General features: G+C 48.4%; 1 protein-coding gene across 2 annotated transcripts; it reads right to left on the reverse strand.

The window, feature by feature from the left end:
* Positions 1 to 579: 579 nt before the first annotated feature.
* Positions 580 to 14,652, reverse strand: NCLN (nicalin). Of its 2 annotated transcripts, XM_026108292.2 has the most exons (16): positions 14,339 to 14,652; positions 11,154 to 11,344; positions 10,797 to 10,941; positions 10,067 to 10,161; positions 9,749 to 9,829; positions 9,443 to 9,546; positions 8,909 to 8,997; positions 8,589 to 8,728; positions 7,973 to 8,151; positions 7,747 to 7,834; positions 7,617 to 7,655; positions 7,350 to 7,513; positions 6,677 to 6,730; positions 6,510 to 6,588; positions 4,981 to 5,080; positions 580 to 2,938 (listed from the first exon to the last, which is right to left on the reverse strand). In XM_026108292.2, exons 1-15 carry the CDS (start codon positions 14,517 to 14,519, stop codon positions 5,021 to 5,023), a joined length of 1,689 nt encoding a protein of 562 aa, XP_025964077.2. In that variant the 5' UTR covers positions 14,520 to 14,652; the 3' UTR covers positions 580 to 2,938; positions 4,981 to 5,020. The 2 variants fall into 2 exon arrangements, with proteins under 2 accessions (XP_025964077.2, XP_025964076.2); XM_026108291.2 differs by having other exon boundaries at positions 580 to 5,080.
* Between the last annotated feature and the right edge of the window lie 1,289 nt (positions 14,653 to 15,941).

The raw sequence follows: 15,941 nt of genomic DNA on the forward strand, positions 1-15,941 counted from the left end.
GGGAGGTCTCCGCGGAGCGCTCCGCCGGTACCCTGGCGCTGCGAGGGGACAGGACGAAGGCTCAGCCCGCGCTTCCCCTCCTTTCCTTGCCGTTGGATCGATTCCCTCTCTACCAGGATAATCTTTGAGCCTTGGAAGACATGACTGACTCACGCTCAGGGAACAGATCTCTTGCGACGTTTATAATTTGAATAAATAACTAGTTTACGAGGACTCGACGAGTCATTTGGTAGTGCCGGAAGGCACGATGCTGCCTCTTACCACGGAGCCCGCGTACACGCGCTGGCTTCTCAGGGCGCCAGCCCTTCATACCGCCGCACCCGTCTTGCGCAGAAACGCTACTTGCTTCAAATCGGCAAGAATAAAAGGGTGTTTGCTAACCTCAAGGTGCTGGAATCTGGCTCGGTGGCCATAAATGTTTTCCATCAAACTACCTTACTTTTGGCTATACAGAAGGGACAATGTCTGTCCTTAAAGTCAAGCATTTCATCCCTTTTTGCAGAAGGTAACCTTCAAACGGAGCAAGGAGCTTGCAAATACCAGCAGCAGAAACTAATAGTTCTCCAACACATCTGCTCATCAAATCTACTCGCTCTTGGTTTATTTTTCCAAGGGAAAGAGGAAAAAGGGACAAACAAGGAAATGAAAAATGTTAAAATACTTAAATACTATTACATTTATGAGAAAAAATATAGCTACAGTAATGTTAGCCAACTGCACTGAATTTTCTATTAGCTTTTAAATATTCACCTCAATATACATTTGTTCTTTAGGATGCACAAGAAATAAATAATTGAGTTAACATTACTAGATAAATCGACTCTTTTTCCTGAGCTGCAAACATTCCAGATTATAACTTTGAAATTGTTACCCAATAACTACAAATGTAAACTAAACGGATCAAAGCGAGCAAGCGAGAGCCCCCCCAGGAACAGCCAGAGGTACAATTTAGTGAGGGACAGAGTAGCACCCCCATCATTTCAGATCTGCAGGTCAGGACTGAATGGCTCTTAGATGTAAAACCCAGCTTGGCCACAAGGTGCTGAAGTTGGATAAATTTTGCCTTGCATTGTGAACAACATGAGACTGCGACTTGAAAAGAATAAATGCTGTTGTGGGATATTCAGGGTTTTAAAGATTTAAATAGTTTGTGGTGACTCCTCCTGCCATAGTCAGTGGGATACCTAGTTCCTTTTGGGGTTCAGAGTCTTTCCTCTTAGCACTGTAAAAATTCAAGGGTGAAGCTCATATCACACAGCAGTACCTACTTCATAAGGATGAACCTCTCTTAGTTGGGAGGTAAGCTGCAATAGCCCAAACTTCTTGCATATAATCCCCGTTACCCTGCCTGCAGGGTGAGAGCAGGTAGAAGGAATAAAACAGTTTAAATTCTTAAAGCCTGTTAGAAATGCAGCTTTCTGCAAACTGCAGACTTTGGCAGCAACAGAACAACAGATAAAATCAGACAGATTGCAAAAAAGTATTCCTTTATGGCTAGAAGCGTCACCTGCTAGCCACTTAGGAACACGTGGGTATGTGCTTTCATGCCTCCTCCTTCCAGGCCATGCAAACCCCTGACAAAAAGGAAAAGGAAAGATAGGGGCACAAGAATCAGCTACACAGAGCTCTTTTGCAATGTTGTGGAGAAATTTTATTTCATCAGAACAGCTGTTGGGTTTCTGCCTCTGTCACACTGGTGAGAGGATTAATCAGATATGCTGCAGAATGGATCAGCACCATTTTTCTTGTTATTACAAAACATAGCAGAAGAGTAGGGACTAGTGATAAGCTTCTGTGTCAACTTCCTAAAAGAAACATAGCAATGTGGGAACTAGGTTCACTCCCAAAATGGGCACTAGTGTGATAGTGTAAGTCTCCACTCCCTCTTTCCCAGATATGAGAGCTGGAATTTGACTATCTCAGATTTGAGCATACAGTGCACTTCAGTGCACACACTTTGATCAGAAGCATAAACCCTTATCTGTAATAAGAACTTCTTTCTGTGGCAGCCAGCTAGAGATACACAAGGTGCATTCAACTAGCTTATGGGACAAATTAGCCTAGTGCAGGAGAGAGCAAGGCCCTGTCCCCACTGCCCTTGGAGTTTGTGAACTTTCATTTACCTCTACTCTTTTCTTTTAGATAGCTGACACTGGCTTCTGGCACTGCATCAGGAGCATTGGCAGTTTATTGTTGAGACCACAAGGAGCTAAGTGTTTGCTTTAATGCTACAGCCTTGACAGGGACAGAGCTGGAACCACACTGGCTTGCCTTGGTAGAAGTTTGTGACTCTGAGGTTTCAGCTTCTCATGGGGAAGAACCAAGGTTGACAGTCTCCACTACAAGTAAGAATGCTCTGGGCCTATTCTTTCCTGCCCAGTGCTTGTAAATTTTATGTACATCAGGCCAAGCTCAAGCAGGACTGCTAATAACTTTAGCTTCTCTATTTGTTCTCAGTGAAGTAATGGAGTTAGGTAACCTGATGGAATGGGGGAACACCCCACCTCCAAGTGTACCACACTAGGAATGTATGATGCAGCTGGAGGGCTCTGAAACTTTTGTTTCCAGATACTCAGAACCCACAAAGTTCTTCGGGTAATCACTGCACTGTGCTTGTTCTGTACCTACACAGTGCAGAGCACGCACCCTCCCAGAGCACAATACATCCAGTCTCTAAGAGCAGAGCGTAAAAATCAGTGACAAATGATCAAGGCTCATCTTCCACCTACTCCAGAACAAGAAACCAGTTTCTGAAGTCATAAATTCATTTGTCAGAAGAGTGTCACAAACAGTTCATGCATGCAGAGAGACATATTTCAAGCAAGCACTCAAAAGACCAGCAAAAGGTAAGTTTCCCTGTAGGACTGATATTTCAGGAGTGCTTGGTACCATGCCACCTGCTGATATTACAGGGAGCCAGAGACATCCGCATGCTCTCCTGGAAAAGAAAAGACCCTTTGAAGAACAAGTCATTACATATTTAGAATAGCGGGGAAGCATACAGTGTGGGGTAAGGGTATTCCAAGAAGGAGATTACAGTGAAAGAAACAAAGATGGATGGAAATGAAATAAGTGCTTTGGTCCCCATCCAAAGGACAAGGACAGTGACTGGCCACAACAACCCCTTTTCTAACAAGGGTGCACAATCACAGTTGTGGTGCAGACAAGGATGCCCAGCTTGAATTTTCCCTGCATACAAAAAAAAGGTGGCACCATTTATCAAGCTCACAAGCACTTTTCAGCCTCTGTAGAAGATGCTATTTCAAATAAAAATGTTGCTTTTAAATAAAGGTAGTCACCATGGCTTGTGAAGAGACCACACATGCACAGAACAGAATCTATAGAAAGGACTCAAAGAAACATTGCTGAGTGGCAGGACAGCAGCTATTCAATCAGGACCATCTTCTAGAGCTATGACTAGCCTAGGACTTCTAGTCAAAATCTTGATATATTTTCCATGAGAACTTGGGAGGTAACCAAAGTGCAGCACTGCCCAGAAAGAGCCTCCTGCTCTCATCAGAAAGTGATGACAGGTACCATTCTGCTTACCTTGGATGCTGGAATTCAGGAAAGGCTTAAACTTAGGCAGAAGACAATGCTTTGGAACTGGTTACCTGGCCCTCCAGAGCTTTGCACAAGCACTGGCAACTATTCTAGCCAACTAGACAGCTGTCTCCACCCAAAAACATCAGCAAACTAAAAATAAGGCCTTGCTCAAGGATAAAAGTAACAGAGAGGGCAAGTTCTAAGATACAGTACATGCTCTTACAGTTCTAGAAACAACCACGTTTAAAATGACATTCATAAAGCTTCATTTTGTTTTTTTAATGGCTAAATGACCTGCCTTCTTCCATACATACTGGGGGCAGAATGTGAAAGGAGACAGCAACAAGCACTTTGGGAACTTGCTCTTACACTCAGGCCAGGAATAGGGTTTTCAGAAATAACAGAGTTGAAAAATGTGAAATGAGACCCTGAGATGCAGGTGAACGACAAAACACCCCCAAACCCACAGCCCAGACAGAAGTGAAAACTGAGGAATGAAGATTGAAGTAATTACTGACCAGAGCTCAGCAAGAGCTGGGGTGCTCTTGCTATTAATATAACTAGCTTGTTTAAATACATAGAACAGCACAGAAAACGATCCTGCAGCCACTGGGACCGTAGAACTCCCCACTAAAAACCAAGTAGGAGTTAAGCACAGAGCGGTGGCAGCAGCAAAGTGTTCAAGGATGATGAACTTTAAGAGAAATCAAGTACACAGCAAAATGCAGCCTCCAATAGAGGCAGGACAACATGTCCTGGTAAGAATTCTACTGTAGGAACCCGTTTTAGCGATCTTTCTTCACTCCCCAATCTGAATAACAGTCAAGATTGCTTACAGTGCACCTCCTAAAAGGGAATGAGTTATTGCACAGTCTAAACAAAACACAAGATGCTTGCTGGAGACACTGTTTGCTCAGTACACCTTCCTGAAGCTAGGCAGAGAACTTAAGATGTGCAGTAAGAAAACACGCTAGCTCTCTCTTTAATTTGCATGTGCACTTTTTTTTTCTTTTTTTTTCTTTCTTTTTTTTTTTTTTTTTTAACAAGTGCTCTGAGTCCTTGTATGCTGGGCAGACAATACAATCACTCTGCTCTGTAGTTTCAGCCTCCAAATTGGCTGTATGGCACACGTGCCCATGAAGGTGCTGGGCCTGGTTTTACACTCATAGAAACTGCTCAGAATCAGCTGTTCAGTGTTTAAACAACCTGCAGGAATTACTGAAGTCTCTGAGCCTCTCCCTCGCCACAAAGCAAAGGAAAACAGACATGGTGTAATTCAGGGGAAGAAAGGGGAGAAAAGCACCTAAAAGGTGCACAAGAGTAGAAACTTCACTTTCTTTCTGCCTTCCTACCCTCTCCAGGGTAGCAAAGAGGAGAGAGAGGAAGAGAAACAGCAGGACTCAATGGAAGGCAGAAGGTTCCTGATGGGCTCACCGATGGCTCAGTGCTGCTGAACGGGTGCTGACTTGTTACTTCACTGCTGCTTGGTTTTAAGGGATAATCTCTGTACTGTCTTGTAAAGGAGACCAAAGTGCTGGAAACAGAAGGAAAATAAGCAAACATGAGTCCTTATAAGCTCTAATAAAATGGCTGTGTTCTACATAGGGAGGAAACTAGAAGGCTTAAAGCAACACTAATGTGCAAACACAATACTTTGCTTGGCTCACCCACTAACACTCCGATCCCAAGAACAGCGTAGGACTTGGTGAACTAGGAGGAATTACTACAATGAAGCCAGTTAGTCAAGGTTTTACAGAAAGTGATGGCTTACAGAAAAGTTTGTGCAGGCTGGTATCACCCCCATCATGAAGATGCAAACACTTGTTACAGATTTGATTTTTTTGATGTAATTCTTTTCCTTCGGAAGGGGAGGGAAAGTTTCAGAGTTCAACACATGCATAATATTGGCCACTAACACAGAAATATGGCTGCTAGCAGTTTGAGGAATGCAGAAATGAATCAGGCAAACCCAGAGATTCCCACTAGTTCACAATCCTTTACCAGGATCATTTCTTTTACCATTTCACCAGTGACTTAGAAGTTTACTTATTTCTTCTTTTGATTCTGCTTTGATTAATTGCATTTTGATTCTATAATGGCTACTTCAGGATATTCAATGGCTATTACAAGATCCAGGCTTCAAATAATTTATCATAATGAACATCAGGAAGACTGGTCAGAAATCAAAGATGTTTTTCCTCCTGTTTCTATTATTGTTACTTCAGATTCTAAAATGCTTCTTGTATCCCACAATGAATATTAACCACAAATAATATGAAGAGGTCAATATTCAGACTGATCTCAAATGCTTCCCCTTCATTCATGTTCTTCAAAGAAGCCAGGCAAAATGAGAAGCCCAGCTCACAATGGCCTTGTTAACACTTAAAAACCAAAAAGGCTTAATTTAAGCTGACTGGCCTACGCATGGAATGTCAGGTTTGCAGCAGCCTGGACACAGGATGTATTTATAGTTTAACTAAAAAACAAAACAAAACAAAAAACCCCAACTTTGAAGCTTCCTTTCTAAGCTGCATCCCAAGTTCAGCTATTGGAAGGATCTTGGAACATACCTAACTTACAACAAGGCGCAAGCCCTTAACAGTAGAGCAGATTTTAGTCACCTTGAGAAGTTTCAGTCTGAAGCTAATGGAATCTGTTAGAGAGCTAAAGTAGCTTAACAAATGAGCTGTGCATGTCTTTGACCAAGGATATCTGTAAGGACATTTACAAGATGGCACTAGGAAAGAAAATTTCAGAGCTGGCAAGGGATTACCTTCAACACAGCCACCTGAGATGCTCAAAGAAATCCAAATCAAAACAGCCATCCATTTTGGATTACTTCTTTTAGAGTGTGATGGGATTATTGTTCCAAATTTGGTGGTGGGACTGTAAGAGTAGCAGCCACTCTGACACGTTATTTAAGAGGAAAATAATACGTTTGTCTCTTATTCCTTTTTTCTTACCTGGACTGCAACATAGGCAACTCCAAGGTAGGCTGCAATACAGACAGCCAGAAGCAGGTCAAATATTGCTGGCTTGACCCTGAAACGAAGAAAACACATGAAATAGCTAGAGCAGGTACTGCCATAGACAGAGACAACAGCCACACTTGCCCAAGAGAATTCCATACCTGTATGCATTCATCACCTGCTTCAGCTGGTCATAGAACACAAACTCAGGGTCCCTGGGGAAAGAAGAAATTCTTCAGGTTGTACATTTCTAGACACTGCAGTAAGGACATCCCAGACCTCTGTTCCCAAGAAGTTCATCCAACCACAGACAGGCAAGTATGACAACCTTCTATACCAGTTTTGAAATGATTTTAGCTGTCAGCTCCCTCTTTTTCTACAGATGGAGGCCCAAGGATGCAATCCAGGACACATGCTGTTCAAGTTTCTCAGAAGAGGCACATGGAAGATGCCTTGCTGGGTTCATGAAACTGCCTCATCCCAAGCAGGTTAGACAGGAAGTAAGCTGCCTCTTTGCAATCAAAGAAAGCTTTCTAGGGGACTTTCGGTCTTTCCTGCATTCAGAGAGAAGCAGCACTCAGAGTGGGAAGGATGGAACCAAAGCAGTGGTTCTCTCCAAGAGCTAAGACTTGTTACTGTGCTGTGAGGAATGATGCACAATTTTCTATGTGAGAAGAGAACACAAACCATAAGAGACAGGACAGCAGAAAATAGCAATCACCTGTAGCCACATGCCAAGGAAGGAGCAAGAGAAGTTGCAGCTCAGAGACAAGATTCATTGGAGGGGTAAGCCAGTGTGCACGCCCCAGCTGGTTCTTTTATCTCTCTTCTTACCTTTTGTCTGCCTTTACATGATGTTGTTTCACATCCTTCAGGTAACGGCCCATATAATATTCTAGAGTGTTGAGGAAGGTGCTGTCTTTATCAATCAGCTGGGCAGCCCTTGGCTGACTGCTCAGCCAGTCCATCACTGACTCTAGTTGCTCCTCCTGGATCTGCTACAGAAAAATACCACCAAAGAAAGGGAGTCAACCACATATATGCTGAGAGCAGACCCTGGATCCCTTCTCCCCATAGGTGACACAAATACACTGTGCTTACCATTTGCTCCGTGAAGATCTGTAGATCTGCAGGTGCTCCCTGCAAAGCAAAAAAAACCAGGCTGGCGGTGAGAGAAGGCTTGGTTGGACAGGATGAGTCTGGCTGGCACTGCGAGATGGGTGGCTCTTACCTTTTCTGTTAGGTTGTAGATGACCCTTGTCAAAGCCTCAGCAATGATCCTAGTATTCCTGGTTAGTGCCTTAGTGTCTACGCGTGCCCTAAAGCAAAAGGGGGGGAATTATGAATCTGTCAATGGGAGCAGCTTGCTCAATTAGAACAGCTTCCTTCCATTCACTGCTGCCCCATTTGTGTCTATGGGTTGAACTTCAACTGCAGCCTTCCCCAAGACCTCTAACCTCCCATCCATGATGCTGTTGCGCAGGCTGTCCCGGTGGCTCTCCAGATGGGAGATGGTGAATGCTGGCAAGCGTCGGATGGCAAAACGCTCGTGCTCCCATGCCAGCATGTCCTCGGCCAAGTTTATCTTCTTGTGCACCATGGAAAACTTCACCTCTGGGAACTGGCTGGCAACAACCTGAGGGAAAGGCCAAGCCATCAAGGGTGTCATGCTTCCCACCACACTATCCCACCTTGTGAGGCCCAGGCCACCTAAATCCAAGATTTAGTGCTACAGACGGTAAATACCCTCCCATCTGCAAGCTGCAACCCTGGCTAGTGCCATTAAAAAGATGTTGTTTTATTGCCATTACAGAAATCACCTAGATAGCTTTTGCAAGCAACAAACCATAAGGAACCATAATGGAAAGTGCTGCAGATTTAGTCTGCTTAATTCAGAACTGTGGCATGAGGATTTGTGTGCACTCCACATCAAGTGACCAGAAACTATACATGTGAAATAGTTCAATGGTGTGTCCTTTCTTCACCTCTTGCTCCCTTCCTTTCTCTCTAGGAGAGCTGCAACTCCCCAGTGTGAGTCCCAAGTTCCCCTCTACCCAACATGCTTTTCATTACCATCTCTAATTCTCTCAGAAATGCATGCTGCAAGGTCCCCTCTTTGGGAGGCTTTGAGACGTGGAGATGAAGGCTGTTCCCTCGGCCCAGAGTGTCAAGGCAGAGAACAAATGCTACGTTGTCCTGTAGCAAGCTGGAATCTGGAACAGACAAATCCAAACCCTTAATGCTACGACTTGTGCTCTCTGGGAATGTAAATGCTAGCCAGGCTCACACAAGGAGACTCTCACAAGAAGGCTGACATACTAGACACTTATCAAAATGATATTAAATTGAGGCCTTGATACTGGAATATACTGGAATGCCAGCCCCTTTCTCACCAGTGTGATCCAAGTTGTCTTCCAGCCATCGCTTGGTTCCTTGATAATTAAACTTGCCACCTCCAGATGCAAAGAACAGCAAGTTATACCTGCCCATTGAAGAAGACAGAGAGGAGTTAGCACACCACACTCCATGGCTACAGAACTCATTTACTCAGCCTTGAAGGTGTGTGTGGGGGTGAAATTGCAACAGTTGGCACCTGAGGTTCAAGGCAAACTGCCCATTAACAAATGTTTCCTACATGCCACATACTTAGGCAATGACAGGACAGGTATAAAGTGGGGGAGTTCCCACTGCTTGAAGATGGAATCTAGTTCCCAATTCATTCCTTCCACTTGTCCTCCAGCTTGAGCAGAGCCTCAGCAAAGAAACCAAAGGAAGGAGCTTGGCAATTAACAGCTGCTATGTTGAGAGGGAGGCAGAACAGAGTAAAGGACTGCTTGTAACACTCTAGCAGTCTAAGGTCTGGAGCAAAAGCCCTTCTGCCTGATTGCAGTTACCCACATTCCCCCAAGGGGAGGGCAGTTGCTTACCCAGCATGGGTACGTCTGTAGGTGTAGAGCCGGGAAAACAGCCTGGCTAGTTCCAGTAGCACAGAGATACCACTGCCATTGGAGTCAGCGCCATGTGACAGCCACTGCAGGGAGAAGTCAGACAGCAGCAAGGTGACAATCCTACACTTTTCTTCATGTTCCAGAACAGCCTTCAAGATTGCATACCACCATGCTCCACTTGTAACTGCCCCCGGTCTTTAGGACCGAGAAAAAACACAGGGGCAGAGGCCCCAAGGGAAAAGGGAGAGACAGAAACAGAGACCTGCAGAAAAAAAGAGTACTTACGGGGGCAACTCCAAAAGAATCATAATGGGCAACTATCACAACAGTGGGCAGGTCTTCTCCACCCAGTCCCGTTAGCCTTCCCTGCAGAGGAAAGAGACCAGTGTTATTCAGCATCGCCTCCTGTGTGCCAGGACAAAGATGGCATGCCTCCTACAAGCCTGTCCAGTCTCCAGTGGCCTCAGTTCTGAGGACTTCAGCCACTTCTCCTATCTGGCTGAGCCTCCCCTTATTTCCCCCGTCAATCCAAATGCCAAATGAAGTCCCCATAAAAGAAGGCACCCCACCAATGTTGCAAGTTTGAATCCATCTAGAACTCACCTCCACACTGGGTATGAGCCAGTCATTGATAGCTTTGCTCTGAGCCCCGCTGGTCACCATCTGGAAGCCATTGGCAGTTGCCGTGTGCAACAGAACTAGAACAAAAACTTAAGTATGCTTGGGAAAGTTCTGTCCCTTTATTTCCCTTGCTAACTGATCTTTGGAAAGACAAGCTTTAAACTACTTGAGCCCTCTCGCTTGTCATTTATGTTTTTGCATTGACACAGAACCCTAGTGACCATGCATTTTCATTCTGTTCTGAAATCCCGATACTTTGAACTTGCTAAAACAAAAACCTTTCTCCAACAGACCTCAAGTTCATCGTGATCAGCTATACGTACTGCACTTACCACACAGAGAGATAGTAAAGTTATTTACAGAGGAATACGTGGAAGTACTAAATTGACTTGTGCTCAGACAACAAGCTTCAGGTCCTACCAACCTACTGATAGTCGCTTACCATCTTTTTAACCTGAGTTTTGCTTTCTATCCTACTTGCAACAGCATGAAACTAAGAACCCACTCCATGCAACCGTACTTCTAAATATGGTCAAGTAATACTCGCTCTCATATGGTTTCTCTTCCATTAAATCTCAGAGCACTTTAACACAGAATAAACATGAAGGCAGCAGAACACTGGTTCATGGTGCACGTGATGCAGCAGACTGCTGACAGAGGTGGGAGCAGGACTGTCTTCCTCTAAACCTTTCCCCCACTTGCTGGGGCTCACCTTCTGCGGCCGATGCAGAACCCTGTGATGCAGAAGCAGCCCGTGTTTGTTCATAGATAGACAGCAGCTCTTCATCTTCCACTGCAAAGTAGACTGGCACAACAGTTTCCATAGCAAGCATTTCCGGCTCTATCTCCATGAATTGCTGAGGATTTAAGTGAGACACAAACTTAGCAGCTGCTAAACACACAAGAGGGCAGAAAAAATGAACAGCCAAAGCAGAGAAAGAGAAATAAGTTTTAAAATTAGAATGTGATTTGTTGAGCATTATGACAGGACCATTCAGTCCTGCAGCAACTCAGACCTCGCTCCCTCTCAAACACCTCCCATCAGAAGAGCAAGGGAATGTTTTTTTACCCTTACAACATCCTGTGGGACAGAAGAAATGGATTGGGGCAAGATGATCACCACAGCACCAGCTGACTGGCGGAGAGCCTTCTGGTACTGCTCGTAGGAGAAATCCACCAGTCGCATCATGACGCAGCGGCGGCTGAGAACGTCCGCTTCTACAGTGCGGGCTTCCGTGTTTAGCACTGCGCTCCTGGTGCCTGTGGAGAGGGAGCAGAGGGAGGTTTAGTGAGTGAGTTGATCACAAGCCCTTTGCCTGAGCCCAGCTCCTTTTCAGAACAGTCTTGGTGACAGTCTCATGCACTTCCGAGCAGGTAGGACCTACAGAGAGCTACAGTTCATCTCTTCCCCCTTGTCCTAGAAGGACTAGAGATCTGTGCTTTTTTTCTCCATCCATCATAGTAGTACCTGTGCAGCCACACCCTGCCAGGCTCCCCCAACTCCGGCACTACACAGCCCAGGCTGCCCTGCAGCCTTCCTCTCCACCACAACCATGCGCACTACCTGTTTTCTTGCCTCCACCTGATACCTGCAGGCAGCAATACATGAGAGGAAAGCCTGGCCTCTGGCTATTCTGGCTGCTGCATCCTCCAGCTGCAGGATCTCTTTGTCTGTGAGCAGAGGATGCAAGCTGTGCAGAACCACTTTGTGGAAGGACACAGCAAGGCTATCCCACATCTGTTCAAACCACAGGGGACTCCTGCTGTTCTAGCTCATTCACTGGGATGTTTCTGTGACTGAGAAAATTACAAACGGGCAAGCTGTTTCCAGCTCCTCATCCTCTCCTACTCTCAGCTTCAGCACATCAAATCCCCACATAAAAATACAATCCTTGGGGAGAACAGCACTCTAGAGGCTTGCCAGCAGCTCCAGTATTCTCCAAGGGAGGACCCCAAAGACATCTTGCATAATCAGAGATGTTCAAAGCCACCCTCAATTTGTAATGCTCTAAATCTAATTTCTCCCTCCAAAACTCAGTCACTTACATCAAAGACTTCATCACACTGAGCCTTCACACAGCCAGGAGAGGACTGAGGTGCTCCAGAAGGCATACCAAATAAGAATCTCCTCCATGGAAAAGCTAATCTCTCTCCAGTGGCCCTTGCTGGGGTGTAGAGAGTTCAGGGAAGTGAACCCAGCTCCAACGAACAGCCCCAGACATCCTCGTGATGCAGGAACATGAACCACGCCTGGGCTTGACTTCACTTCTCTTCCATGCCCCTCCCCTCATACCTGGTTTTCCAATCACAGATTCAGCAGACTTTGGCAATCATGGGGCTGCTTTGCTCCTTTTCCAGGGAGGCATGGGAGGAATATATTCTCAAACGGGCTAGAGGGCCTAAATGCAGCAGTTACTTCTGAGGTGGACTATTGCTAAAACTTAGGTTTAAACCTGGCTTAGCATACCTTTGGCACTAGTGTGGTCTGGTATTGCACTGGTCCTGCAATGTACAAGCAGCACAGATATTAATAACAGGTCCCTCAGACCAGGGGAAAAAAATCCATAACTAGGAAAACTACTCTACCATCCTTAAAGCAATGATGTGTATACACAGGAAAGCATGGACCCAGAATTCTGCTCCCAGCACAGCCCTCTGGTATCTTAGCAGAGCAGTCCCCAACGCTGTTCTTTGACAACACTGCAAGACAAGTTGATTTTCTGTAGTTTCTCTACAAAGAACTGTTGAATAACAACATATGGATATATAATATATAAAGGACTCTATTCTAACTATTAAAAAAGTATTAAGAAAGCTCAAGTTTGTTCTTAAATTGCTCTATGACTGATGCTGACAAAAACTTCTTCTCTCCCCTGCAACAAAAGAATCAGCAACAACCTGTACTTAGTGTCTTTGGAAAAGATTTTGAGAATCTGGAACAACAGGAAGCTTTTATCCAGAAGGACATTTGGCCTCAGAACACACACAGAACAGGAATATTAGCTACCCAAAGGAGCTGGAAGGAACAATGGCAACGCACAACACACTGAGCTAAAAGGGTCCAGAAAAAGAAACAGCATTAAAAGTTAATTGCAAGCGTTTTAAAAATCAATGTGTGGCTTTTCTACAGTTCACAAAAATCTACAAAACATGCCGTGAGCACTTGGCTAGAGATAACACTCAGGCAACCAAAGTCAAAGCGAGCTGAAACATGTGCCTGCTGCCCCCATTATGCCCACCACCAAAGATTTACTGCTGCAAGAAAAAAGAGGTCGCTTAATGCCTCTGCAAGAGAGCCTAGCTTGGATCTAGTGAGGTTCTCAGCAGCAGAAGTTGCAAGACATGGACACATTTTGAGATGCTGTGATGAAAGAACCCAGGAATAATTTCAGATATCCAGAAGCTACCAACAGCACCTGTAGTATTTACAAAGCATGCAGGGATGGCTGATGTTAATTCATCTTTACTGATATTTGATTTTAATGAATCTTTGAAAGATCTAGAGCCTGCATCTCCTGAACAATACAGAATAAATCTGGGGCTGTAATTCCAGTCTGTCAGGAGAAGTCAGAAACTTAGGCCCCAAAACAGACAGCACGGAAAGCCACTCATGGACAGAGCACATACTCTAATCTGGAATAAAATGTCTGCAGGAGACTTTGAAACAAGGTTGGTTCAGGTTAGGCAGTACAAGGTGGGGTGGGAGGGTTAAGGGGGTGGCCTCAGGGTTACAACACTCCGGGTTGTATTTCTGACTCAAAGACAGTGTTGCACAATGAGCAGCCTGGAAGCAACAGCACAGGGAGGAACTGGAGGTCAACGGTAATGCAAACGAAGAACTGCAAAAGGAATGAGGCCTGTTAAAGAGAGACCAGGAGACATGGGCACGGCACAGCACAGATGACCGAGGCAGAAGCAGAGGCAGGGGAGTGGATGAGGCAATAGCAAGAGGAGAGACCAGGCTTCGGGTCCAGCTCCCACCCTGCGAGGGGGCTGCGCTGGGGCTCCTTGAGCCGCGGTGGGGGCCAGCCCGGGACAGAGGCCTGCAAGGACACCGCGGCCCTCGGCCACCGCCGGAGCCCCTGGCCCGCTGGCTCGCCCTAGGACCGGCGGCCAAGTTCAGCGGACCGGGTTCGCCTGGGCCTCCCCGGCTCGGGCCTGCCCGGCCGCTCCGAGCCCCCCGGCCTGCCCCCCGGCTCCCCACGACCTCGGCCCCGCCCGGGCCTGGCGCAAGGCCGCCGCGCCGCGCCTCACCGTAGGGCTGCCCGCCCAGCTCGTACTGCTGCATGCGGTACACCGTGAACTCGTGGGCGGCCTCGGCGGCGGGCGGCGGGCCCAGCAGCAGGAGCACGGCGGGCACGAAGAGCAGGAAGCTCAGCGGCAGGCACGAGGCCTTCAGCACCGACTCCAGCACCTCGCCCGCCTCCTCCAGCATGATGACGATGATGGCGCCGGCCCGGCCCGGCCCGGCCCGGCCCCGCCGCCGCCTGCTCCCCGGCACGAACGCACGGCGCGGCGGGACGCAGGGCACGCACGGCGCGGCGGGGCCGCGCGCGGGGTGCCGGGAGCCGTAGTCCCGCCGCCGCCGCAAGGGCTGCCGGGAGCCGTAGTCCCGCCGCCGCCGCAAGGGCTGCCGGGAGCCGTAGTCCCGCCCGCCGGCGGGCCGCGGCGGCCGGCGAGGCCCCGGCCGGGCGGGGGAGCTGGGGGCGCGCGGAGCCGGCTGTGCCGCCCGGCCGCGGCCGCGGCCCCCCGCCCGCCTGCGCACCTGCCCCGCGGGGAGATAAAATCAAATCACAGCGCCGCGGGGCTTTCTTATCAACGGGATTTATTGCAAAACAAGCTGGCTGGAAGCGCGGCGCGGCCGCCGAGGGGCCGGGCCGAGAGGTTTCAGGCCGCCAGGAGCTTCCCCTCCGCGCCCGCTGCCCTGGGCCGCCTCGCGCGGGGAGGGGAGGTGCTGGGCCGCCGCTGTGGTTTCTCGCCGTGGGGATGGAGGAGTGGGAAGCTGAGGTGCAGCGGGAGGTGGCCTTCGGAGCCCAGCCGGGTCTGTCAGGCCCTGCCGGGAGAGGAGCCCCGGGCCAGGCTGCCCCGCAGCGCAGCGCAGCGCAGCGCAGAGCGGTGCAGCCGGCGCGGGCCCCGGGCGCTGCTGGCACTGCTTGACGCCCGCCCTGCCCGGCTGGCCTCGCCCCGGAGCAGCGCCCCGTGCAGCGCAGCCTCCCGCCGGCCTGCAGCGTGCCCTCCGGCTGCTGGCCGATCCCCGTGGGTGCCCGCCTGGGCGTCCTGCCGGCTCCCGCCGCGGGGCTGCAGCGCTTGGGGCGCTCTGCCTGCGTGGAGGCGCTGGCCAGCAGCCAGCAGAGGCTGGCCTGCAGGTCCAGGGCCGGGGTGGCAGCACCATTCAGGGGCCAGGCAGCAGCGCTCAGCCCTGGGGCAGTGGAGCGAGGCCATAAGGGACTGGTGAACGCCTGGGCTTCTGCATGCCTGGCCGCTTTCCCTGCTGTTGATGCTGTCCAGCTCACAGCAGGGTGGGGACCCTCAGAGCATTTCCCTGGCAGAGCACAGGCTGCCCCTGCATCTGAATGTGGCCAGGTGCAGAGCCACAATGCCACTGTCAGACCCCCACCATTCCCTTTGCCAGCTGCCTCAAAATTCAGAAGGGCTTGGGGCAGGCTCCACCCTGCTCTGGCCCCATGGTGATGACTGTTTCAGGCTGTTGCAGTGATTCTTGTAAACGATCTGTTGCAAAACACTGTTTGCAAAAAGTTTTCTGGAAGGAGGCAGCTTTTGTGGCCCAGAAAGGAAGAGGAAACAATTCCTGCTGCTTCTGCTCAGGTGTGATCCAAACCTTGCTGGAGACAGCAGG

Source organism: Dromaius novaehollandiae, chromosome 25 (genome assembly GCF_036370855.1).
Source record: "Dromaius novaehollandiae isolate bDroNov1 chromosome 25, bDroNov1.hap1, whole genome shotgun sequence".
In the NCBI taxonomy this organism is placed as follows: Eukaryota; Metazoa; Chordata; class Aves; order Casuariiformes; family Dromaiidae; genus Dromaius; species Dromaius novaehollandiae.

Bases quoted from the DNA above. Each gene is read 5' to 3' on its own strand.
- NCLN (XM_026108292.2), bottom strand. From the start codon at position 14,519: ATGCTGGAGGAGGCGGGCGAGGTGCTGGAGTCGGTGCTGAAGGCCTCG. The intron at 7,656-7,746 runs GTAAGAGCCACC...TTTGCTTTGCAG, and splicing joins TCTACAACCTAACAGAAAAG to GGAGCACCTGCAGATCTACA. The intron at 5,081-6,509 runs GTAAGAAAAAAG...TTCTGTTTCCAG, and splicing joins TTGCCTATGTTGCAGTCCAG to CACTTTGGTCTCCTTTACAA.